Raw genomic sequence first — 26,006 nt, 5'->3', positions numbered from 1 at the left:
CATCCTTCAAGTACCAGAGTCACTGGTGCCAGGGTTCCCACTCCATAGTGGGTCCCCAAATAAGGCCTCCTCTGTCCCCTAATAGCCTCCCCCAAACCACTGGGTCTCAATAACCCAAAAGAAATCTGGTCAGTACCATCCATGTACAATAACTGCCCTCAGTAAAAGCAATCATGCCATCTTACATTTATGCCGGGTTTGTGCTTTGGCTCCCCTCCATTGGCTTCTGGGGTGGCTGCTGTCTCTAAGGGCTTCCATAGTCCCTTCTTCCAACTTTTGGACCACTCACCAGGCCTCTCCATGGAGCTCTGGGATACACCCCTTCCCCTTCAGCTGCTGGCCCCCATACTGCTGTTCTGCCTCAGGTTCTTATAGTCCTGCCCCTTCTGGTCAGCTGACTAGCTGGCCAGGCCCAGCTATTAACCCCGTCCACACCAGTTCTCCATGCCCAGAAGGTTTGGGCCTTAAAGGGGCAGGCCTGCTTTCTAGTAACAGGGCTAGGGTTCCCTGTTACAGAAGCATGACCAGTACCCTCCACATCCAAATCCCAAGTTATTAAAATGTAAGACCATCTTTAAATTACTTTCTCTTCATTTATTTTTAAATGTTTACTTTTTATTTTATCCTTCTGTGGTTGTATCCTTTCATTTCATCCCCTCCCATATTTCCTTTTCACCTATTTCATTACCTGCCCACATCCCATTAACTCTCCTCCTCCCAGCTTTGTGTACAAGCCTCCACAACCCATCTGTCACACACCTCCACCTAAAGCAGTGATAGATGGAATAGACTTAGCTTGTGCATAGAGGATCACTCCCTTGAGGAGCAACCACTCTTCCTGAATTCCCTTCCCCTTGGGGTCATGGTCCCTTAGGGCCTCACTGAGAAGCCTCCTAAGCTTGTCAAAGTCAGCTTTCCTGAAGTCAAGCACTTCTGTGTTGCTGACTGACTTGCCAGTTTACGGCAGATGGTGAAGGTGATCAGCTCGTGGTCAATGTCACCCAGCTTCCCATTGATCATTAGATCACTGATCAGGTCGTCCCCAGTTGCCAGTACCAGGTTGAGCAGCGCTTTACCTCTCGTTGGCCCGTAGACCTCTTGTGTCAGATAGAGGTATTCATGCATGAGAGGAAACTTTGCAACTGCTTGGATTTAGCTGAGCATTCTTCCCACGAGATGTCTGGGTAGTCTGCTCACCAGCCCTCTAGTGGCAAGTCACAGCTGTGCTGGTGGGGGGCAGTCAGAGAAGGGTTGCAGCCTTCAGGTGTGACTGCTCCTACCTCAAGCTAGCAGTAACATCAATGAATGTTTGAGCAGCTGAAAGTATAACACATAACAAGGCCCTTACACTAATGTGAAGCCACTCGAGGCTACACATTGGTGTTAACACTCCCCCCACCCCCATTCCCCACCAGCCTGGATTGGCCTATTGCCCCCTGCCCCCTTAGACTGGGCCTGCCATTGCCTGCTCCCCCCCTGCACCCTAGATCCAAGCTCACCCCTGTCCTGCTTGCCCACCCCAGCTTACTTTCAGCTGCTGGGGTTGTCTGTAGGAGCAGGCAAAGAAGGAGAATGGGGCACTCCTTGGGCATCCCACTGCCTGGCTCAGCCCAGAGAAGAGTGGCAACTTGACAGCAGCTGCTGCAGTACCCCTTCCATCCTGGCTTACTTGGTGCTATCCCAGGAAAGCAGGCAGGAAAAGGGAAACTGCTTGCCTGGCCACCACTGCTTTCTGGGCTGGATGGGTGACCACAAGTACACTGGGGGACACAGGGGGCATGGGTGAGTCATGAAGGCTGGGGGAGGGGCAGGGAAGAACTCCAAGGAGCAAAGCCCCAGGGGTGGTGAGGAGCCTGGACTAGAATGGGGGGAGGGGGGAATTCTTACCATTCAGTCAAGGCCCCTGCTGTTTTCAACATGTGACTGTTCCAAATTTGAGCTAGCACTAATACCAATCAACATTTGAGCAACTCAAAGGGCAACATGCAACATTTGAGCAACTCAAAGGACAACTCAAAGGGCCCTAACATGCCCCTTCTCTAACCAGCCAATGCTAATGTCAGTGCAGTGTCCCCGGTGATCCACCAACCTACCCATGGACAAGTAGCCCTTTGGTACATACTCTGAGGTAAGGTGAATGGGGACAGGACAAATTTCCTGCACAAATCCATTGTAGGAATACCCACTTAATGGCCTGGTGCCTTGATGACTGTTCCCATTACAGATTTTCCAGCCCAAAGTTGATAGTTCAGGATTGCAAGCTTGCAAAGTGTGACCACTGCCAAGGCAGCTCCAGGGAGAGCTTGGCACAAACCTCAAGGAATGTGGGCAACACATTTAAAGGTTCTGTGGCAACTACCAGTTGTCCCAGATTTGGAACATATTGCAAACTCAGTCCTTGGTCCACCCCCTTCTTCCACTCCTCCCCACCCCCAGCCAGAAGTATCAGTCTGCCTTGTGTAGCTGGTCAGTAAGAGCCTGCAGCATCTGGTAATTTTCAGAAACCATCTTCAGCATTGACTCCTTTTGTCACCTCCCTCATTGTCATTGCTGCACAACCATCTTCTATAGAAGTGGTTGAAATTCTACAAATGCAGAACTCTGCTGATCTATTCATCATGCATGTTTCTGGCAGTGAGAAGATGGAGACATGGAAAAATGGTGCAAAATTAATGAACTACAAGAAATTGTTGCTTCTTTTTTTCTCCCTCCCAACCACACAAAAAAGGGAAAAGCATGAGACACAGCAGGAGTTGCTGGAATCTGAGCACAAGCTCCCACAATGAACTGAAAAAAATGTTCTCTACACCAGGTGATACCATGGGGAAAACTGAATTGCCTATCCACTGCATAACACAGATTTTACCAATATAATTTCTTGCCATGCAGATGCACTCTGCAGGCAAAGGCAGCCAAGGGTAAAATTGCAATGTTAGCAACCACATGCTGGCATAAACTTTACCAGTAAGCCTTTTCTGTGTAGAGAGGGATGTAGCCTTTGTGCCACATTTTCAACATAAATTGAAAGGAACCAAGTTACTGTCAAGAAAGTGATCAGCAACAGGTCACTTCCCCAGCATACCTGGATGTAGCGGGTCATGAAGAAATTTGGACAGTACTTAAACAATCAGCTGCTATTTGGGAGTTCTCTGAGCTGGAGGCTATTCTACTGCCTTACCTGTTAATATGTGTCTCCTACTAAAGCAGTAAAGTGGGAAATATCTACACCAGGTAAACATAAATTTAGTAGGCAAGAGCTTTAAGTCTTTGCCCCTTCATTTCTCCCTCAACAAGAAAAATGTTCTTGTACAATTCAGTGGTCAGATTTTCAGTTGGTATAAATCTGCACAGGTCTATTAGAGTCAACAGAGCTACACAGATTTGAGAACCCGTCTCCGTATTTCTCCTGACTGCTCAGGAGACATCAGAACATGTTCCTTGTTCTTTTTCATGCTCTGTACATGTCTCTGTACACCTCCCACACCTACACTGATAACAGAGTTTTCTTTGCCCCAAATGGTATTGCATTCCAACCCCATATTGGTTTCTCAGCTGCTTGATAATCTGTAAAAAGTCCACTCTTCCCACAGAGCTTCCTATGTTCAGAGGCTTTTTGCTGCCATATAATCTGCCAATGCCTGGGTGGGATGGAGTCACAAATGATACTTCTAGTATGAGGTTGGGTGACTTTACGGATGCTATGAAGTAAAGTGTAAATGAAGCACAGCCTCAGTACCCTTGTAAGACTCCAACTCATGCTACACAGCTTTGAATGGCTCAATGCTGCAGAAAAGCCAGCAAATAGCATTTGGTACAAATCTATCAGATGCTGCTGGACTGGTATTTATGGACACTTATCACTCAGTCTGAATCTCAGTGATCTTAATATGCTGTATTAACTTCTGCTTGTGTGGAAATCTTTAGCATCTCTGAATGATAAAAACAAAGTCTTACGGTTGTAAATTTCTCTTAAAGAAAAAACGTTCAGTGCATGCTTTGGTTTGAATGGCATAAAATGGAGTAAATGTCTCTGGCAATAAGGATTCTCATTGCCTCTAAATCAGTGTATATTTGATGTACATAAGAAAAAACTCAGCAAATCTAGGTGCTATTTAAAAAAGTGACCTCTCCCCCATTTCTTCAGTAAACATGATTTGGCCAGAAATCTAGTATAAAAAAAAATTAAGACAAATTCCAAATAAAACCCCAAATCGAAACAAATACAATGAAAAAGCTATCATTCCCTGCTGTTTCCCTGTGATCCTTAAGATGTTTAAGTTACAGCATAGTTTGTAAGACAGATAGTCTTAATGTGAACCTAAGACTGAATTTCAACTTCATAGGTCAGCCACTTGTAGTAATTATATAGGGGAAAAATCATGCTGTCTAATCACAAAATGATTTACCAACGCATAAGGATTATTCAGCAGGCCTATCTCTGCACAGACATTTTCTCTATGTGGAGCTGCATTCTTATGTACTTTACTGACATTTAATAACAAATTAATGTGAATGGAAGGGAAAAGAAACCTTGTTCAAGATCAAGGAAAAAAGTAAATAACATTTTCAAATGTTACAGAATTCAAAGCTTAAAAAAAAATTCAAATTTTTATCTTAATGGAGCAAAAAGCCTATAATTTGAAGGAACATTTTAACATGCAGAATTGCCACCTTCCCTGTTGCAAATTGCCAACAATGGTATAATTTATTACCATGGGTTTATTACTGTCAAATCAGTTCTCTGTCAATCTTTTTCTGCCCCCAAAATACCTCTATTCCTTATCCCTGCCCACAGTGATTTGAGGCAAGGTTGAAAATGCTTTCCACTTAGAAAAGACCGTATAAAGCTTTCAATTTGTGGATCAGCTTCAATTAAAGTTGCATATTTGCTAATTTGCTAGAGTGGGTTTTTTTAAATGACTATATTTAACATTCCATTTGTATAAAGAATAATTATACCATCCTTGTGAGCAGGATAGTTGGTATTGCACAGAATGGAAAAACTGACACTGCTTCCCACTCTTGGCAGCATTCAGTCCACATATTCTCGCCTACCTTAGCTCCACCTAGAGATCTATTCAGCCAGTTTCCTTCCGTTCAGCTCCTCCCCACCCCCCGCTTTATTATTACTTAGGACATACAGCGTTTTAATGCTCAACATCCTTCATGAACAAAAATTAGTCCTCAGAAACTTTAAGGTAGGTTAATATGGAGCATTTTTGTTTTATTTTACAGCTTGGAAAAATAGACAGAGTGTCAGGATATGTCCAAAATTGTAGAAGCCACTGGAAAAGTCAGAATGAGATCTCAGGGCTTTCTAATTCCCAGAGCCATACTTGGGCCATAACCACCTCATGGCTCCCTGCCAAGGAAATCAAATAAAAGGTGATTTTCATATCAAGCATTCTGTGACTTCCTTGTTTTGCTACATGAAGTGCCTGCTTGGTGTTTCTTGCTGTAGATCTTTGCATTCACCAGAGATTTGGAGGAAGATTTCTGCAAGCTGAAAATGAGTGCAATTCCCCCGTATTAGTAATGACCATTGCAGATTGTTTGGCCAGTGGGCATGTCACCCCAGAGTGATGGCTAGAAAATGGTATTTAAAGATTTGTTTTTGGGAATTGGTTTGTAGGTAAAATATATATGCATTATAACAATGGTCCAGGGCAACAGCAAGGGTTAATTGATTTCTAAAGCCTGGTTGTCTCAGTTTCACAGCCTCCAAGGCAAACAGAGTATGTAACTCAGACAAGCAACAAGGCCAAGACACATACACATGGGCTGGGAAACTGTGGGCATGTACCATACTGTTCCAAAACATGAGATAAGGTGGCACCAGCTCATGAATCCCAATAGTGGGGGACCTGAGAGCTCCAGTTTTGGAGGAACAGACCAAATTAGGAGGATACCAGGAAAGCCCAAACTAGGATGTGTATATGTGATGGGCTTGGGAAACAAACAAATATGCTAACAGGACAGAACGTGGACAGTATGACAACCACAGAAAGACCCATCAGTGATAGCCACAGATGAAGGGAGGGAAAAAGAATACAAAAGAAAGGACTTTAGAGCAATAAAGGGTCCCCAAGAGGGGAACCCATGGCACACGGACAGAAGGCATACCACCAGCCGGTCTCATTCACCCCACTGCAGGGGAAAGAGGTGGCCCTCAGCAGTGGCGATGCATAGGGGGTGCATGGGGGTGTACGTACAACCCCTGAGAGTGCTGGTGCACCCCCCAACAGCCAGCGTTCCCTGCTTAGATGATGGGGGGGGGCAGGCGAGAGCACTGGTGCCCTCCTTGAGAGAGCCAGCCAGGGAGTGGATGTGCCAAGAGAAGCGACCCCCGTGGTCCCCCTGCAGCCAATCATGCAGACCCAAAAGTGCCATGCCACTGGCACTTCCGGGTTGACACAACACTTCCGGGTCAGCGTGATTGGCCACGGAGGGACCCCAATGGTTGCTGACTGGCTGCTGGGGTGGCAAGTGCCCCCCCACCCCCTGACTCAGGAGGCACCAGTAGTCCATGGCCTTCAGCCTCCAACCTCCAGGCTGTTGACATCTGACATTCAAGAGAAAACCTCAGAGTGAAGCTCTCGTCTTAGTCAGATGCATCTTGACTCTGATGACAGCCCTAGGATTGGTAACTATAGAATTTCTTGAATTATTGTTTTCTGTTATCACGGTGTATCAATAAATTTACCTATTATCAAATGGAAAGGTCATGGCCAGGGTGAGGGTTTCGGGTCCCCCCAGAACAAGGCATCTGGGTCAAAAATCCAGTGTCAACAAAGAAGAACCAGACAGTGGTCTTCTCCACAGCAAGTATGACAAACATCTTGCACCAACCTCAGAGCACAAATTCTAGTAGTTTTGTGCCAGTTTCTGGCTCTTTAGGTGCTGATGTGCCCTGTATTAGACAGTAGGTGAGTTGGCACATTTTAATATATGACTTAAAGGCAGCAACCCATTGCAACATGCTAGGTCTATCTTCACCTGAGACAGTGGAGAAGAGACAAAAGAAAAGGAAAGCTTCTCAAAGCTTCTCCTTGATGTTTTAATCTGCCAAAACAACTCCAGGGGCCACGTATTGCTAAGGCAGTTGGTCCATTTCTCTTACCTCAAGGGTAGCAGAGGTACTGCAGGACAATAAGGATAAAGGCAAGGACTCTGAAGTGTGCTGCCTTTGCAACCCAGAATCAGTTCATTTCAAGCAATGATATTCAGAAATATTTTGGTGGTGCACTGATGCCCAAGTGGTTCAGTATTCTGAACAGCGGCAGAATAAATGGCTATTTTTAGGCACTACAATATAAATACAGATTTCTTTCTCTAATATGATTTATCACATAGAAGTTTGAAATATCCTGTCAAATAAGACCTAATATATTTAGGGAAAAGAAAAATCCCACATGCCCACACATCCAAACTCAAGCTTTGGCTACATAAAATGACTTGGAATGAAAGCCTGCAAAAAGAGAGAAGAGACTACTGAGAGCCCTAGAGCAGTGCTCCACAGGGCTTTTCTCCATCCTAATGCTCTGAGGTTTTGAGGGTGAGGTAGTCTCTGGGCTCCATCATGATTTCATAGATCCACAGCACCCTCTACACGTTATAGATATCAGACAATTAACTAGTTAACTGTGCAATTACCTTGGGACCAGCTACACATGCAAAGTACCTATCACACCATAAAAAGCTCCAACCAGCTATAAAGTCAGACCTTGAAAATGTGTATTAGCTATATAGCTGTTTGCTATCCAGCTTTAATTTGCATGTATAGCAGGGTTTTATACAGGGCTTCCAGTCATGGGGTGTGCCAGGCCCAGCCAAGGCTGGGAATCCCACAGCTGAAGGGACTCTCAGCCTCAGTAGCTGCAGACTCTGGGTCCCAAGAGCGTCCCACAGCTGTGGATGCTGGGTCACTGCCATGTACCTCCTGGTGCTGGAACCCAGCTGGGTCCTGGCACCTGGGGTAGGGCTGCAATCTCCCAGCCTTGGGGGGGTGTGGAGCCCCCAGGTCTGGGCATGGTACTGCCATGATCTCCCAGCTTCAGGGGTGTATGAAACAGATAGGGCTGGGAGACAGCAGCTGCTGCAATCTCCCAGCCGTGGGGGTTTCACACACACCCGAGGCTGGGAGATCACAGCTGCCATGATCTCCCATCCCTGGGGATTTTGCACATCGTAGCAGCTGTGAACTCCCATTCCCAGGGGTTTTATGAACCTCAGAGGCTGGGAGATTGCAGCAGCTGCACCTCCCAGCCCTGGAGATGCATTGGGCACTCCTTCAGCTCTCAGGTGAGGGGGCTCCCAGCCATGGGAGCTTTTTCCTTGCTGGCGCAGGGGGAATGGGCTCCCCCTGCACTGGCAATAAGGCATGATGGGATCTAATATGTGACCCATACAATCATGCCTCCTGTCATGCCACATGTGTACAGGGGCCCCACTTGACCCATACTACAGCAAAAGGGGTGAGGAAGCCATGAACTAGTTACACTGGCTACAGTAGCCCTGAAAGTCCAGGTGTTGGCCTCCACTTATGGCATTCACTTACAGAGCTAAATACAGAAAACAATATGAGCAGTAAAATAAAAATTCTCAAGTATGCAGTGTAATAATAATAAGCCTGCTGTGATATGCTATATATCAGACATGTCTGAGGAGAGGTTGAAGTTTACCGTCTAAACTCATCAGTGCTACCAAAACGGTCACAGCTGGTTCTGCTGGCTGGCAGATACCCATTAAGTCTACCTTCCTGATATTTCCAGTGATTGGCAGCTGGAACAATTGATTAGGCATGGCTGATGAACATATTGGAAACTCTTATTGCTTTTGTGATTAAGAGATGGTGAAATCCCCAAAGCAATAAAGCTTGTGGTCTGAATTAATATTTGAAGTGTTTGCTGCAATTGAAGGTCATTAACTCTCATCCCTGGCACTCAAGACTGACTCTTACTTGTTCAGTGAATGATAGTCTCTCAGGTTTTGTTTGTCATGAAGAAAGGAAATATAAATTACACAGCTGGCCCATAATTTTACTATCCTTATGCTAATTCACCAATACATTTAAACTTTCCTTCCCTCACAATCTAAATGAAAATAATTACTGTGTATTTCTCACAGCACCAACTAAGTTTAATCGAAGTGGCAATAGCTGCCTATTGGTTAAATCAAGAGGTAAACTCTTATAAATTCAGAATTAAAATGAGGGGTGGGGGAGGGAGAACAAAGATGAAGGAAAAGAACACACTGTGCATAAAATATGTAAGATGCTATATTTAGTCCTTTCTGTGTGCCCTGGGTTTGTACCATATTAGGCTGACTGTGGAAACTCTCATTGAACTTAACGGGTGTTTTGCTTGTATGAAAAATGCCCAAATTGGCAAACCTTATTTGGAGCAAATGGTAAACCTTAGATCAGTGATTTTCAACCTTTGGTCCATGAACCCTTGGAGGTCTGCAGACTACGCCTGTGGGGTCTGTGAAAGATGACTAAGATCAATCAAAAGTATGTGAATACCCACATTTATAATTCAAGGGGGTTTGCACATTCATTTGAAATTTCCAAAGGGGTCTACGCCTCCATTTGAAATTTTTTAGGGTCTGCAAATGAAAAAATGGTTGAAAACCATTGCCTTAGATCAATATCAGCAAAAAAAGAAATTAGCATCTGCTTAACTTCAAGCATATGACTAGTTGCCCTGATTACTCATTTGTTTCTATATGCGCATTATCAAAAGTGTTTTTGTCAACAGACAAAATATTTCGCTAGAACTCATCAAATAATAAAAATCCCTGGTTTGTGAATGTTCTGATGAATGAAACATCCCTTTTTGTATTAATTCTTAGATTCTCTAGAAACTTTTGCTACACTTCACTGAAAATAAATGTTTAAACCACTGCTTTAGAGAACATCACCAGGCCCAATCCTGTAAACATATAGCATATATTTAGGCTCCTGGCAGATGTTAAAATAATGGCACAGTGTAATCTGATCCCCAATCTCAACAACTGCACATGCTGCCATGCCACATGTGCCTGGTGGGATGCATGAGTGAACCTTGCAACTCAAATGCAGTATGCCAAGTTCCTGTCAGAGAAAGCCAAGGGGCTTCCCCCTTCCAGGAACTTTAACTGCACACACATGACAGCCCAACCTAGTACAGCCCAGCTCAGCACAGTTTCTCAGCTTACCGCCTTGCCCCACAGCTCTTGTGGAAGCTACAGAGCAAGACTCTTTAAAGTGCTAGGTTGCAGGAGTTACAGGGCAAAGTTCTTTAAAGTGCTGGATCCTGGGGAACTCTGGGGCTCACCAAAACCCCATGCATTAACTACTTTGCTCTGTAGCTGAGGTGCTGGAGACATCTTACAATGCCAGAACACAGGTTGAAAGGTTCCTGGCAGAGGGCTCCCTTGAGGGATTTGTGTGCCCAGCACCCAATTGTCAATATTCAGGCCAGGACTGTCTCTGGACCTGATGGTGACAATCAACTAATAGTCAGCATTAGAATGGGGCCACCCACGTCACATGCTCAGTTATGGTGCCATAGAAGCCAGCCACAATGATGTTCTGCATTATATGTGGACTATCTTTGTGGCTGTTATGTCATTTTATGGCACTATAAATTGGCTGAACACGTGGCATGTTGCTATTTATGATGCAATTAATATGTTAATTACACTATAAATAGAACATCTACCAGAGGCCTCAACTTTACACCTCAAAGTCACTAAAATCAACAGGACTACTCATGTGGGTAAAGTTGTGGACACATTTAAGTGTGTGCAGGTTCAGATGCACATAAATCTACTCTGCCTTTCACCTACATGACAAAGAACAACATTTAGACCACAGGGAACTAGATGTATACCTAGTGGTGAAACTGATCCTAAACAGATAATGTCAATAAAATAATGTAAATAATAAAACATCATAAATTCTATATAATGCATGAAAAATAAAATAAACTGTTCATTTTAATAAATAATCCAGTATAATAGCCTGTGGAATATTTTATGGACAATATGTCATAATTACATATTTTATACCACCATTTTAGCTCTTTTCCTATGAACAGAACAAAGATTTTATATAATACTTTACAATGGTAATTTGATTTATTGTTGGTTATTTTTAAAAATTATGTTTGTAGCAAAAGAGCCAGAATGTTACTCTACTGCATAATCAGGATGGTATACAGTTTAAACTCTTTTCACAAATTAGATTATTTTTTTATTTAGTCCTTGATATTGAAAACATTTATGCCATGCACCCAAAGCTAAGTAGTCCTCACGAAATCAATGGGACTATTTGTGCTTAAATGCACTTACAAATGCTTGCAGGTTCAGGACCTTTAAACGTAAGTCATTTTATGCACTACTGCACTAATAGTACACTAATAGTGTACTATTGCACTTACATATGTGGAAATGGAGTTAGTTTCTTAATTTTTTTTTACTATTGCCATTTCTTCTAACAAGAAGATATTGTCTTGAACAATTTCTTGAAACAATGGTCTAAGATTAAATAATCCAAATTACTTTGTTAGTTTATAGTTAAGAGACATATAGACTACCAATTATGTTTGAAATAAAAACTTACCTACATAGTTTCCTGAAGCTAGAAGGGTAGAGATGAATATTTAGGACCCTTAAACATTCAGTGTACCTTAACATATCATTGCGGGATAGAGACAAAAGCCCAGAGGTAAGTAAAGAGGCTGGGAATTTGGATAAAAACTTAATAAGGGGGAGCAATAATGGAAGCCTTAGCAATATTCTCAGAGAGAAGTTAGGACAATCAGTTAGACACCTGAAAAGTTTATATACTAATGTGAGAAGTATGGGGTGCAAACAGGAAGAACTAGGTGCCCTACCTAGTACAAGCACAGAATATTGAAGACTAAGGAGGGATTTGATAACAGTCTTCAGACACCCGAAGGTTGATTATAGAGAGGATAGGGACGGGCTTTTCTCTGTGGCCAGAAGGGACAGAACTAGAAGCAATGGACTCGAGCTTTAATAGGAGAAATTTTGGTTGGAAATTAGTAGGAACTTTTGGTCTATGATGGTGGTCAAGCACTGGAAGAGGCTACTTACAGAAGCTGAGGAATCTCCATCCTTGGAAGTTTTCAAGAGCAGGTTAGAAAGACTGGGAAAGGATGGGATGGTTTAGTCAGGGATGTTCCTGCCTCGAGCAGGAGGCTGGACTAGATGATGTTGTGAGATTCCTTGTAGCTCTACTTTCCTATGATCCTAAATCCATGTTTAACTGATGAATACCCTGATTTGTAGAAGCATTCAACATCTCAAGTTAGTGACAGATATGGGCACCCAACCCATACGAAAGTTGGTTGAGAAATTTAAACAAATATCCCAAACTTGAAGATTTTTATATTGACTCATTTAATTTCAAATGACTAAATAAATCCAGTTTTTATAGACCATCATTTAAATTGTATGTTCTGAACTAAAATGTTTTGAGTGTGTGTACTTCTCTCCTATTAATATGTATTAATTTAAATTTTTAACAAAAGAGAACTGATTATACAGAGAGAAACTGAACATTACTATAAATAAAGGACTTTTAACTGCACTAATTTAACTGGAAAAAAAGAAAAATATCTTTCTGTTAACTTTTCATTTATACTTTTCTGAGATATACTGATAAGTTATAACTAGAGCAGGTACATTATTTTCAGAGAGAAATGTGACTCACATTTTTTAAGTTGACAGCACCCTTTCAACTGTTTATTTTGCACAACTTTTAGAAAACAAGCAGTTAAGAAGTCCCTTGCTTTTAAATATTCATAAACTATTAAGCCATCACCAAATGGTAAAAGTTTGATTTAGGGCTACTGGTGGGATAGACATCTGTGCATGTTTCTAATCCGAGAATAGCACAGATGTTATTTCAGCTAATACGTCCTGTATACATTCTACAGTAAAAGTGAGTTTTATCTTCTATTTTCTTTTTCAGATAGACTCAAAAGTTTCCCCCTACATTTGTGAAAGGTCTCAGAATTGCTAATCTCAGAGAAATTGAAAGAACAACATCTCTTGGACACTACAGTCAGCTTTATAATGTTTTCCTTTTTCTCCTTATGGCATGAATAATTTTAATATTGTCATTTCCAAAAAAAACCTATTCTCTCCTTCAGTGCTAGTTCACTTTTCCATGCTAGGTATATTATTACCTAGCAGCCCTGATGAGTAGTTAATGAAACAATTTCTTTCAACCGGATTGGGCGGCTGTCAAAATTAAGTGACATGGTTTCTTTTATCCCTGACACGCTACCCCAGGTTAATTGACGGAAATCAGTAGTACCTGTCTTCAGTGCACCAAGGAAAAGCAGAAAGCAAACATGTGTCAACTGATAGATAGCTGCAACAATGAGTAAACAAATGTGCTAGAAAAAACAGTCTATTAACTAAGAAGAAATTACAGCTCATAAAAGCTCTTGATTAACTCTTTAATTACAGGAACTGCTGTTCACTGTGAGGCTCAGACAAGGCAGTAATGTTGCCAATCCTAAATATTCCAATACGAACCATGAATCAGACTCAAAAAATATCACAAATACCATGAGATAGGATTTAAAATCATGAGAATAAAAATAAATAAATGCATTTTACCTTTTTTTTTTTTAACTACTTCCTGTTTTCTTGATCCAAGGACAAAGATAACTGTTCCAAAAGCCTCACCAGGTTAAAATTCAAACTTAAATGCACATACAAAAAGTTCGTTGCTTGTAGGGCACTCCACATCCTGTTCCACTATTCTGGCCCTCACTTTTATCATTCTCTTGCCCCTCTCCTCTGCTTACTCTCTTTACAAGAGTCAATCCTCTTCCCTATTCAAGATTTCTCTGTTCCTCATACACATTTCTTCCATCAGTTTCTACATACTCCTTTTATCTCCACTATTCTTTGAATTCTTGTCCCCTTTATGTTTGCTTTTTTATTTTGTATCCTCCTCATCTCCCTCTTAGCCCAACCAGCTTCCCAACCTTGTGCTTGCTTTTCCTTTCCCCTTAATTTTCCCCACAACCTTCTCAGTCTGCCCCTGGCTCCCCAAATTATTATGTACCTTTTCAGTCAACTCACTGGCTTCCAGTATCCCTAATATTCCTCCTCCATGGGCACATTTACATGAGATGTTTACCAAAGAGCTGCCTAATGCACCCCACAGTAAAATGTCTACATCATCTACACTGTGTGGTACTATTAGGATGGAGTAAAGCATTTGTAGATGCTGAACCAGCTGGCTGGGGCATGAGGATGCTTCAGTGTGGGGTTTCCTGCTGGTTAGTCCCCACTAAAGCACCCTTGTGCCCCAGACAACCTCTCCACAGCACATTGGAGCAGCCCCAGGCTGGCAGGCAGCACACTGGAGTAGCCCCAGGCTGGCAGTCTGACCCCCTGAGCCCTCTGCAAGCTGGGGCTGCTCTGCCCCATCTCAGTGTGCTGCATGTGTAAACCTGGAACCTGGTAGCAATAAACTCTAGCATGATATGTGCTGCAGTTCATTGCTCCACCTTAACAGCATGTGTAAATGCACCCCCTGTCTCCCACATGTCTCCCCACCCCCTCCAATGTCCCAATCATAGAGAACTGGGTGGGGGATATCTTTCCTGTGGACAGGCTGGGTTCAACCATACAGGAAACAATGACATCTTATTTGGTACCCTTTTATTTGGCTGTTTCACTTTCCTATGCACAAACTAGTAGCCATCCTATTAAAAAGCAACCTGTGCCTTTAGTTTTATCAACAATAATGGCTGGTGGTAGCCACTGGGAAGAAAAATGTCTTCTGGGAATCCACTGATCAAGTAGAGTATATGGTGAAAAACTACTGACCTTCCCTTGTGCTACCCTGGTACAGAGAAACTAGCTGCAAGAAGAGGGAGTTTAGCCTTTATTAGTGCTTGGTCCTTCTACAGACAATGCCAAAAGAATGTAAATGTGTCATTTATGGTGTGGACAAGCTAAGAATTGGACTAAGTTCACTAATTCCTTTGGTTTAGGCTTAGGGTACTGAACAGCTGTTGAATAGAAGGAACTTTTGGCTGCTACCAGCCTGGATTTGATTTGAATTAGCACCCTGGAGTTGAAAAGTTCAATACACTTGGTTGCAAAACAACTCAACACTTCACAGCCCCCACTGGAATAGATCTTTGCAAGAATATATGAACCTTTGAAAACCTGGATGTATTTGCAGGTACCTGCACTCTATAGAGTTTTTTAGACACATGAGGAAAGAAAAGGACAGTCTTTTCTTTCTTAAAAATGCTTAAGCTTGAATTCCCCATAGAACAATTGATTTACTGACATGTGACATTTCCCTTACCACTAAGATAGGAACTATATTCAGATTGCAACCAGATTTAACATGCTACATTCATTAAAAATTAACATCGCATACAGTAATACTTGATATTTTATATGTGAACAGGAGTGGAGTTGTAGTCACTGTGGAAACCATGGCTTTCTATTGCCTGACTTACCTTCTTGTAAATCTCAATCACAGCATAACATATCAAATACAAAAGAAACTGCATTTATGCAAAGTACTATATAGTTCTGTTACAGCCAAGGCAAACCAAAACTGAAAACATCCATGTTTGTAAGTCCTTCAGCAAAATAAAACTGGCTATTTTAAATAATGTCATTTTCCCTGTCGTACATAAGATCAGCTAACACTTTCCACTGTTACATGTAAAACTTTCAATTAAGCCTTAGCCTGTCAACTGAGATGCACTTAAGACCACAGTGGGCATGTCTACACATGCAGTAATGTGCTGTAAATACTGCTCATTAAGTTTTGCACCTATTAATAACAGGTACTAACTTAATGCATGGTAACCAGCACTACTGTGCAGTGGCTACAGCACACATCTTTTAAGTGATGCTAATATGCAGTAAATGAATTCTACTGTGTATTAGCACATAAGCATGGCTTTTGCCATGATGCACTAATGCACAGTAGAATTAGTTTACTGCACTTCTAGCATCTTGTGTAGATGTGCCCAGTGAGATGCAACATATTCTAGCTAACAGTAAACAAGTGTTTTTGTAACTATCTACATTTTTCATAATAAATGCTGAAATGCTACCTACTGTATTATTGCAGATGAGCTTGAACATTGGAAAATATTGTCTCTCACAGTGTGTTAATGTTTTAACATCTGGTGAAATTTGAACAGTTATTATAAATGTAACCTACCACCAGAGAACTATTTATTTTAAAGTGAAAATCCAAAACGCTTAAATGAAACAAGCTGGACTTAGTATGAAAACAAGCCTATTTACTGGTAGATGTATGTTTTCCTACAGTACAAAAGTAAGTAAGACTTCCTGTCAACATTTAACCTCACTTCTGAAGCTCTGTTAGAAGACATACATATGGTCAATGAATAGTGAAGTAAGAAACATTCCCTTCAGGACTAGCCAAGAAGGAATGGATCAGTTGAACCTCTGGCAAGATTTCCATTCCCACTGGGTAAATATTTTCCCTACTGTATGTCTTTTCATGGTCAAAGTGAGACCTTCTATAAAAACTCTGACATACCTTTTTTGATATACTGTATCCTGTTCTGTCCTTTTCAGGAGTAGTTTAGAAAACAAAGAAAGTAGATATATTAGGCAGCTTTCCACCACTAAAAACATCAGAAGAATAAAGGAAGCTATCAACATATTGGCAAGTCTTCCTGTCTTTTTAACTATACCTGGATAGATGTCATGAACTGGCCCTGGTGATCGCCCCATGGTATTGTCTGGAGCATCATGGGGTGAAGGGGCTGGCTGGAGAGGCTGGATAGTGAGGCAATCGCTGAGGATGTCCTGGTCAAGCTCTGAGCTTGATCGCAACTGAAATATAAGAGATAAGAAGGGGAAAATATCATCACAGAGGAAATGTTTGATAAGACTTGGGCAATCATAATGAAGAACTATGAATGGCTTCAGGGAGGAAATTGAAATGAAGATTCCTCAATAAAAAAAGATCTTTGGAAATGGTCATTTGTTCCATTTCAGCACCGATTCTCCATGTGTGAATCAAGATGTCTTTCCCAACAGTTCACAGGACTAAGCAGTGGGCATTGAACAGAAGAGATCCAAGGCACTTGTGCACCTTCTCCCTCTTTTCCCTCTCTTTCTCTTTCTCATGCACACACACACACAAACACACACACATCCCCCTTACAGAACTGAAATATTGATTTGACCACTTCATATTGAGGAACATACCAAATGAACAATGATTCCTTTATGAGCTGGAAGGTATAGTAAACCATACAAATATTTGTAAGTTTTTTTAAAGCAGTAATGACACAGGTAAGTTTTTGGTATGCTATGTGTACAGCTCCTTGACAGTGTAGGTCTGATTTTCAACTATTCTTAAGACCACTTTGCAGTACTCTGGCCAGGTAAAGTGGCTGCAAAGGGAGTATAAATTACACTTACGTACTCAGAGACCAGTAAAATGACTTTTGCATAAAAATGAGAATTGGAACTTAAGGGGCTAACTGAGGTTCTTTCAGTCTGCCTGGTCTCCTGAGAGGCCACAGACAGAATGCTAAGCCAATGGGCAACAGCAACCAGGATCAAATCCAATTCTTCCAACAAACCAGTAAGGGAGAAAAGAGAGGAAGAAAAATATCCATGCCTCTCCCAAATTTAGGAACAAGGAATGAGGTAAAGAAGCCACAACTGTTGAAGTGAATTTCAGAGATCCACAAAATAACCAGCAGTGGAAGGTGTTGTCATTATTTTGTGATTTTAACCTTTACAACAGCAAATGACGACAAGGAGTATTTGGCAAGTGGGCGCAACAGGCAGACAATGCAATGTCAGGATGTCATACCACTGGGATTATGCTGTTGGTGGCTTTACACAATGGATCTAGAATTTCCTCAAATCTTCAGGGTTTAGCACAGTTGCCTCAAACCCTGAGGGGCATATTGGCTAGGAACAGAAATTGCACATGAACTAGTGTAAGTGATCAGAAACCACTTTAAATCTCTAACACAACAGAAGTTCAGTGCACATAAACCACTTTCAGAAAGGGCTGAAACTGGTTTAAGATAAACCTGGTTGCATGTAATATCAGACTTAACTGATTAAGGAAGATCAGGGAAAGTGTGGGTACCTTACTGAATGGTGGAGGCAACTTAATGACAGATGATGAGGAAAAGGCTAAAGTACTCAATGCCTTTTTTACCTACGCTTTCACAGGCAAGGTCAGCTCCTGGCAGTACAGTTTGGGGAGGAGGTGAACAGCCAACAGCGGTGAAAGAATGGGTTCAGGGCTATATAGAAAAGCTGGACATATACACAAGTACATGGGGTCAGATGGGATGCACCAAGGATGCTGAGGGAGTTGGCTGATGTGATCGCAAAGCTGCTGGCCACCATTTTTGAAAACTCATGGCAATCAGGAGAGGTTGGAAAAGGGCAAACATAGTGTCCATATTTAAGAAAGGCAAAAAGGAAAAAGGGGGCGGGGGGGAAGAATCTAGGGACCTACAGACCAGTCATCCTAACTTCAGTCCCTGGAAAAAAACATGGATCAGATCCTCAAAGAATTCATTTTAAGAGTCTGGAGGAGAAAAAGGTGATTAGGAAGAGTCAACATGGATTCACCAAAGGTAAGTCATACCTGACTAACCTGATTGCCTTCTAGGATGAGATGACTGGCCCTGTGGATGCAGAGAGACCAGTGGATGTGGTATACCTTGATTTTAGCAAGGATTTTGAAACAGTCTTCCACAATATTCTCACAGCAAGTTAGGAAGTATGGGCTAGATGAATGGACTGTAGGGTGGATAAAAAACTGGTTGGAACATTGGGCTCAGAGAGTAATAATCAATGGCTTGATGTCTAGCTGGCACCTAGTATCAAGTGGAGTGCCCTAGGGCTGGTTTTGTTCAATGTCTTCATCAACAACCTGGAAGATGGCAACATCATCAAGTTTGCAGATGACACCAAACTGGGGGGAGTAGTAGATACGCTGGAGGGTAGGACTAGAATTCAGCATGACCTAGACAAATTGGGGGATTGGGCCAAAATAAATCTGATGCAGTTCGACAAAGACAAGTGCAAAGTCCTGCACTTAGGATAGAACAATGCCATACTGGGGACTGACTGGCTGGACAGCAGCTCTCCATAAAAGGACATAGGGGTTACAGTGGACAATAAATTGAATATGAGCCAACAGTGTGCCCTTGTTGCAAAGCAGGCTAACGGCATACTGGGCTGCATTGGTAGGCGTGTTCCAGCAGGTCAAGGGAAGTGATCATTCCCCTCTATTCAGCACTGGTGAGGCCACATCTTCAGTACTGTGTCCAGTTTTGGGCCCCCCACTACAGAAAGGATGAGGACAAATTGGAAACAGTCCAGTGGAGGGCAATGAAAATGGTTCAGGGGCTGGGGCACATGATTTCTGAGGAGAGGCTGAGGGAACTGGGCTTATTTAGTGTAGAGAAAAGAAAACTGAGAGGAGATTTAATACCAGCCTTCAACTACCGAACGGGGTTGCAAAAAAGTATGGAGCCAGACTGTTCTCAGTGGTGACAGATGACAGAATAAGGAGTCTCAAGTTGCAGCAAGGGAGGTTTAGGTTATATATTAGGAAGAATTTTCTCACCAGGAGGGTAGTCAAGCACTGGAACACGTCACCCAGAGAGGTGGTGGAATCTCCATCCTTGGATGTTTTTAAGACCTGGCTAGAGAAAGCCTTCTCTGGGATGGGTTAGTTGGGAATGGTCCTGCTTTGAGCATGGGGTTGGACTAGATGACCTCCTGAGGTCCCTCCCTACCATAATTTTCTATGATTCAGGTTAAATTGATTTACTTAACTTCTATCCCAGATCCTCTCCAGATTCAACGTAACTTACAGTCCCCCATCATCCTAGGACACTTTAAACCTCCCCTGCATTCCTCCCCCCTCACAGCATGGGCAGGCTAGGCTTGGCCCAAGCTGTCTCCTCCAGCTGAGCAGGCAGATGTACTTTACCACTCCCTAGCTTCTGACCTGGGCCACTTCAGGCATGTGACTGCATTTCTGGAATCAAAAGTTTGTTTACTTGCTTATCGGTTTAATCTACTCAGTTTAGACTAACCTGTGAAGACTGAAGTGATTCAGCCTCAGGCTTTTTGAATGTCTGTACTTAGCCATTGGGTTTAATCCCCATCTATTATACTGTTATCCACCTATATGTTTTACTGTTCTACCCTGAAATAAAACTGGTGTAATGGAGTGGTAAATCAAGCCCATATACTTTCAGTAGGAGGGATACACTGACTGCATTTCAGATGAAAGGCATTCATGAAGACTGATTAGTTCAAAACATGTGGTCAAATCCTATGCTATTTCCTCCATTAAATATGAAGCATATTTTTAATATTCCTGAATGTTTGTTTTTTGTAAGGCATTTTTGTTATTCTGGAATTCATCTAACACACTACCTAAACAAATAGAAAGAAAAAATCAAGTTTAGCACAACTTCTGGCAATCAGTTCCCATTTATCTCCCATATTGCAATCTACCCTAGGGCCCAGACGTTTTTCTCCATTGTATCCCTGAAGCCCTCTCTGTTTTCTGTTCCAAAGTAGTTCTTAGGTTTTTACCACTATTACTAGTAATATGGCCTTCTCATGAACTAAAGTGCATACAGACTCTTGGAGCTGAAGAAGCAAATTCTTATCACCCACAGTCTTCTTAACATAACCATCACAAATTGTGCTAATCAGTACAAACTTTATTCATAACACCAAAAAAAAAAAAAGATCCCTCCCTCCCTTCCCCCACCCCCCCAACTTTAAAACCACTTGTATTATACAGAGATTTCCAAAGCCTTTGTTGTTTGTAAAGTTGTTTGTTGGCAACACATTGGCCTTTTTTTATTTCACAGCATAAAATGTATTGCCTTCCCTATAAGTATCACAGGTATATATAATAACAGGAAGAAGTGATGAGCAGAATGGAGAGAAGTGTGTTATGGGAATTTACATATTAGATATAAATGATAAACAGACGTGTCATCCAAACATATGTAGCACATAACACATTTTCCATTGTTGTTCCATTGGGGCATATGTCTTCCCGTCTTTAAAATTTTTAAGGTTTTATTTTAAAGTATTTTTAAATTTTATGATACCGGGAATGATTACTTCATGACACCCTGTGCTAACGCAAAATCTTCCAATCTCTACTACAGCCAGTGAGGATTATTATGACAAAATAAAACCTTGGAAAACAACTATGAATATATATTCTGAAGAGAATTCCAAACCTGGACATCTATTTCAAGAAAAAACACACTGAATAGATTACATTCAGTTCATGTTTTGAAGCACTTCTTTACATCCAGCAGAGGTAGAGATATATTTCTAAATTAAATCTTATATTTTTGAGTGAACAATAGATATCACACAACACTGCATAGTCATAGATTCACCTTCTAAACTGGAGTCCTCATTAAAGGGTTAATCAGGAAAGACCTACTGGAAACTCTTACAAAAGAGTAAGGGCTGTTTGTAACACTCTTACTTGTGCATATGAGATACCCACATCACTGAAATTGCCGTTGAGAGTGCATGTGAAGATGGGAACAGCCATCTTCAAGCGGCTATTCCTCTCTTGAGAAGATAGGCGGGGAGTGGATAGTAAGATGTAGACAAACTTACTACCAGCCCACTAGACTGCCAGGCAATACACCAGAAACAACAAGGGGAGGGAGGTAACCTATGCCAGTAAGAGGGCTGGCATAGTATATATGCCCTCTGGAGTAAAATAGAATATATGAATCAAACTGCTACTCTCAGCTACTCAAAAAGTGAATTTATTTCCTGCAAAGATGTGCAAGAAAAAAAACCCCCAACAGAATAATTTTAGAAAAATTCTGCAAAGAATTTAAACAGGTTTCCATGGAGAAATTGATTTTTTTCCCCACAAAAACCTACATTTTTACTTTGTCATCAGACTAGAAAAATAGTGCTCAAAGTTTCTTTTTCTAATGAAAACACAGACAATATTGATGAAAATGGAAAATGTCTCAGAAGAATTTATCTTTTTTCAAAAAAATTGAGGAAAAAAGATTTGGCCAGTGCATTCTACCATCTAACGTCTGCCTTATTCCTGAGACAGCAGAGATACACATTGCCCATTACCCACGGTAGATTGTTGGATTTTCATCTTGTTCTGAAGTAATTTCTGAAATGGCCACACTAAGTGTTACACATCCTTTGATTTGAGTATGCAACATATCTCAGTGAAAACTTGCCAACCTGCTACGTATTTCTGACTTTGACACCATCTATCCCTTCTGAAAATCATTCATCAGTGCAATCAGACTGTACCTGAAAACTGACAGTCATTCTACCTTTGAGAAGCCATGCACAGGTACGGTCTACAGTGAGTTATCTTGCTGACTGATGCAATAAACAACTAACAATCTAAACTTGCTGAGCCAACAAGTTTCCCGTGTGCCATTTCTTGGCCTGCATTCCTGGCTGGCCCAGGTGCAAGTAAACAAAACAGTGGCATAGCTCATGAACAGCTTTCCTTTACGAAATATTTGTTCTGAGGGATAGATTTTCAACTTTAATAATTAAATCGAACAGCAAACTTGACAAGCTCTCCGTTTAGAAACTTAAGCAGCTCTCATTGCCAATGTGGGGATTTCTTCAAATATATAAAAACAAGTCACCATCAACAGCGATTTACATTTGGTTTTTTTCCCATGACAGTCAGCTAATGTTTATATGCTTTCACAACAAGGAATGGAAATTCTACTCCTGTCATTTTCGCATTTCAGATATGATTGAATAATCACTTGAGATTAAGTAAGTCAAGTGAAAGTAATTAGGAGGGAATAAGACCCCAGATTCCTGAGTTTCCAGATTCATTATATTTGTGTCCAATTGCAGACACATTATGCAAGTTTGATGCATGACATACATCCAAAGAAAACTACTAAGAAAAGAATTTTTGTTTTGGTATTTCTGTAACCAATGTAAGTTTTGTCTGAATTTTCCATGTTGCAGAGCTTCTGTAGGTTCTTTTTTGTTGTTAAAAGATATTGGATGTCAAAAATGTGTTTTTATGAACAGACTTGGTTAGGAGAAAAGTAGCTTAGGATTTTTCAAACAAGATTACTTTGTTACCAAGCCATTTTAAATAGAATCATGATAACTTCCAAACCTGCCCCATATTTAATAATACTATTTTAACATCAATATTTCTTCAAAAGACTGGGCTTCTGCTGAAAGCTTACCAGTATTCAATCACCTTCAAACTAATTATTTTGAAAGCAATTTTCACGGATTCATGCTTGTGTGCCTACTACAAGTTCTCAACAAATAGTGTAGATAGCTGGTAAAAATAAAAAACTTAGCCAAATATCTTGGCAGAATTCAGTCTTCAGCAATGACATGTCTTAAGTTACGATATAAAGCTGAACTTTGATAATTTTTAATCTGGGAAATGTCTTTACAATAACATAGGATAGTTTCATAAATCTTTTTCTGTGTATCATTATGAAAAATCTTGTGTTAATGGTATAACTCAGAAATCAATAATATTAACAGTCCCAAATGAGAAGGACTGAATGGTGGCCTCAAAGATGGTAGCAACAGCAGCGGTAGTGAGGAGCACAGTTTCTGTCTTTGCCTTTGAGCACCTTCTTAATTTTTCTAGGATAGTGTCCAGAAGCTCATATGGGCTTGAAATGTTGTATAGCCAAAATTTCACACCTGCTAGGTTAATGCACTTGTAGGCTATGTCCAGAGATACGTAGACATTTGGTTCCTGGAGGAAAACGAGTGGCAGTAAACCTTGTGCCGCCACTAGTTGTCCCCAGGGAATGCCCATGCCCCATACGTGCTGACACATGGCAAGTTACCCTGGGTGGGGTAGGAGAAGCTGGAGCTAGCACTGGGCTGGCTCCAGCTGCCTTACAGGGGTCCTGGGGGCCCAGGGCTGCAGCAGTGGTGATCCTGCTGTGCTGAGGCTGGCCAGCAGCAGAGTGTGGCTCTAGCTGGCTAGGCTCCAGCTCTGGGCGACATGCACTACCACCGCATGCACCACTCTGCTTTTCTTTTTTTTTTTGCACAGGTTTTTTTGACCCCTGGATATCACTTGCAGTGCAGAGACCAACTGAACTTGCAGTATGTGGCAGCTCAGACATGTCTGCCATGCTGTATACTGCATGGCCCCACATTTCTGGACGTAGTCATAGAGTACACTGAACTGACCACCAGAAAATTACAAGTTAAATGTGAAGCCAAATGGTATGTGAATTTTGTTAATGCCATATCATAGTATCATAGTGCTTAGGGTCAGAAGGGACCTAAATAGATCATCAGGTCCAACCCTCTGCCCCAGGCAGGAATGCATGCTGGGGTCATATCACCCCAGCCAAATATCTGTCCAGCCTCCTCTTGAGGACTCCCAAGGTAAGAGAGAGTACCACCTCACTTGGGAGCCCATTCCGAGCCTGGCAGCCCTAACTGTAAAGTAACGTCTCCTGATGTCCAGCCTGAACCTTCTCTCTAACAATTTGTGGCCATTATTCCTGGTAACCCTGGGTGGTTCCTAATTCCCGCTGGTCCCCCTGGTGAATTTGTAAATGGCTACCAGATCCCCTCTCAGCCTTCTCTTGTGGAGGCTGAATAGGTTCAGGCCCTTTAGCCTCTCTTCATAAGGCCCCGTTGCTGCTTGACCATGCGAGTGGCCCTCCTCTGGACCCTCTCAATGCTAGCCACATCCCTCTTGAAGTGTGGTGCCCAGAACTGGATGCAGTACTCCAGCTGTGGCCTGAGCAATGCTACAGAGAGGGGAAGGATCACCTCTCTGGACCTGCTTTTTATGCATCTGTAGATGCATGACAAGGTGAGGTTAGCCTTACTGACCGCTTCGTTGTATTGGCGGCTCATGTTCATCCTGGAGTCAACGATGACTCCAAGATCCCTTTCAGCCATCGTGTTAACAAAAAGGGAGTTCCCCAGCCTGTAGGTGTGTTGCTGGTTCCTTCTCCCTAGATGCAGTACCTTGCACTTGTATGTTTGCCTGGTAGATCATACATTGATCATGCAGATCAAATTCATCAAAGTTTAACACTTCCTTGCTGAGAAATAAACCTTGTTAATAGTGGAAACTTTCTACAAGTCTGCACTGGCTAAGTTTTCTGATTCTTGCATTTAGAAGCAACAGATAGCTGGGAGCCAATAACCAAGACAGAGGAAAGGCGCTTCCTTCCTTGGTGCTCTTTGCCTTCAGTGAATCACCTAGTTCTATGCAAACATCTGGGAGCCATGTTTTCTTTATCAATAGTTCTCTGTTACCCATTCCAAGAACTTAAATAGATATGTACTAATACATATGTATTAATCTTAAACATATTTGCTCTTTACTCTAATTAAAGCACTGGACCAGTAAATGGGATGGAATTTAACAAATGAAATTAGTCTATAGTTCATTGAGTAGCACTGGTTTCTATCCAATAAATAACTACCTTATGTTTTCTATTTTTATCCCCAGAACTTTTACTGAACAGCAGAATATTTACATTTCTAAAAGCAAAATAAATTTCATCTTCATGATTTTTTCTAAATGACAAAAACACACCACAGAAATTTTACAGGCTTTTGTCTTAAAGGAAAACCTTTCCTTTCCTTTTTTGTGTTCTTGTGACAAGGTAGTTAGCAGAATTCACAGATGCATTGGAATCTGACAGGCTGCACCATGAGTGCTTCTGCTTTGGCCTCAAACTTGAGACCTCTGAAAAGAAAAACCTGAAAGATAAAAATGCTTGGATCCTGTGTGCTAAGTTAATATTGCACATTAGTAGCTTTTCTTAAAGCAACGAAAGCTCTGGCTTTGGAATAACTGTGCAAGATAGGAATTATTGCAAATTTAGGGCTAAATGATTTTGCAAGAAAGGCTGAAGTGAATTTTGCATTTGTATACAAGACAATGGTTTCTTATAGACTAAGACTATTGT

General features: G+C 41.6%; 1 protein-coding gene across 1 annotated transcript in view; it reads right to left on the bottom strand.

Moving 5' to 3' along the window:
- GLIS3 (GLIS family zinc finger 3) overlaps nt 1-26,006 on the bottom strand; it is a 328,965-nt gene that overhangs the window by 56,383 nt on the left and 246,576 nt on the right. The window contains exon 7 of the mRNA XM_019555349.1: nt 16,731-16,872. Within this exon, the coding sequence (XP_019410894.1) occupies nt 16,731-16,872 (142 nt within the window). The remainder of the gene's footprint in view (nt 1-16,730; nt 16,873-26,006) is intronic.

Source organism: Crocodylus porosus, unplaced genomic scaffold, assembly GCF_001723895.1.
Source record: "Crocodylus porosus isolate Cpor-Errol unplaced genomic scaffold, CroPor_comp1, whole genome shotgun sequence".
Taxonomy (NCBI): domain Eukaryota; kingdom Metazoa; phylum Chordata; order Crocodylia; family Crocodylidae; genus Crocodylus; species Crocodylus porosus.
This window is presented reverse-complemented; position numbering and strand designations above follow the sequence as displayed.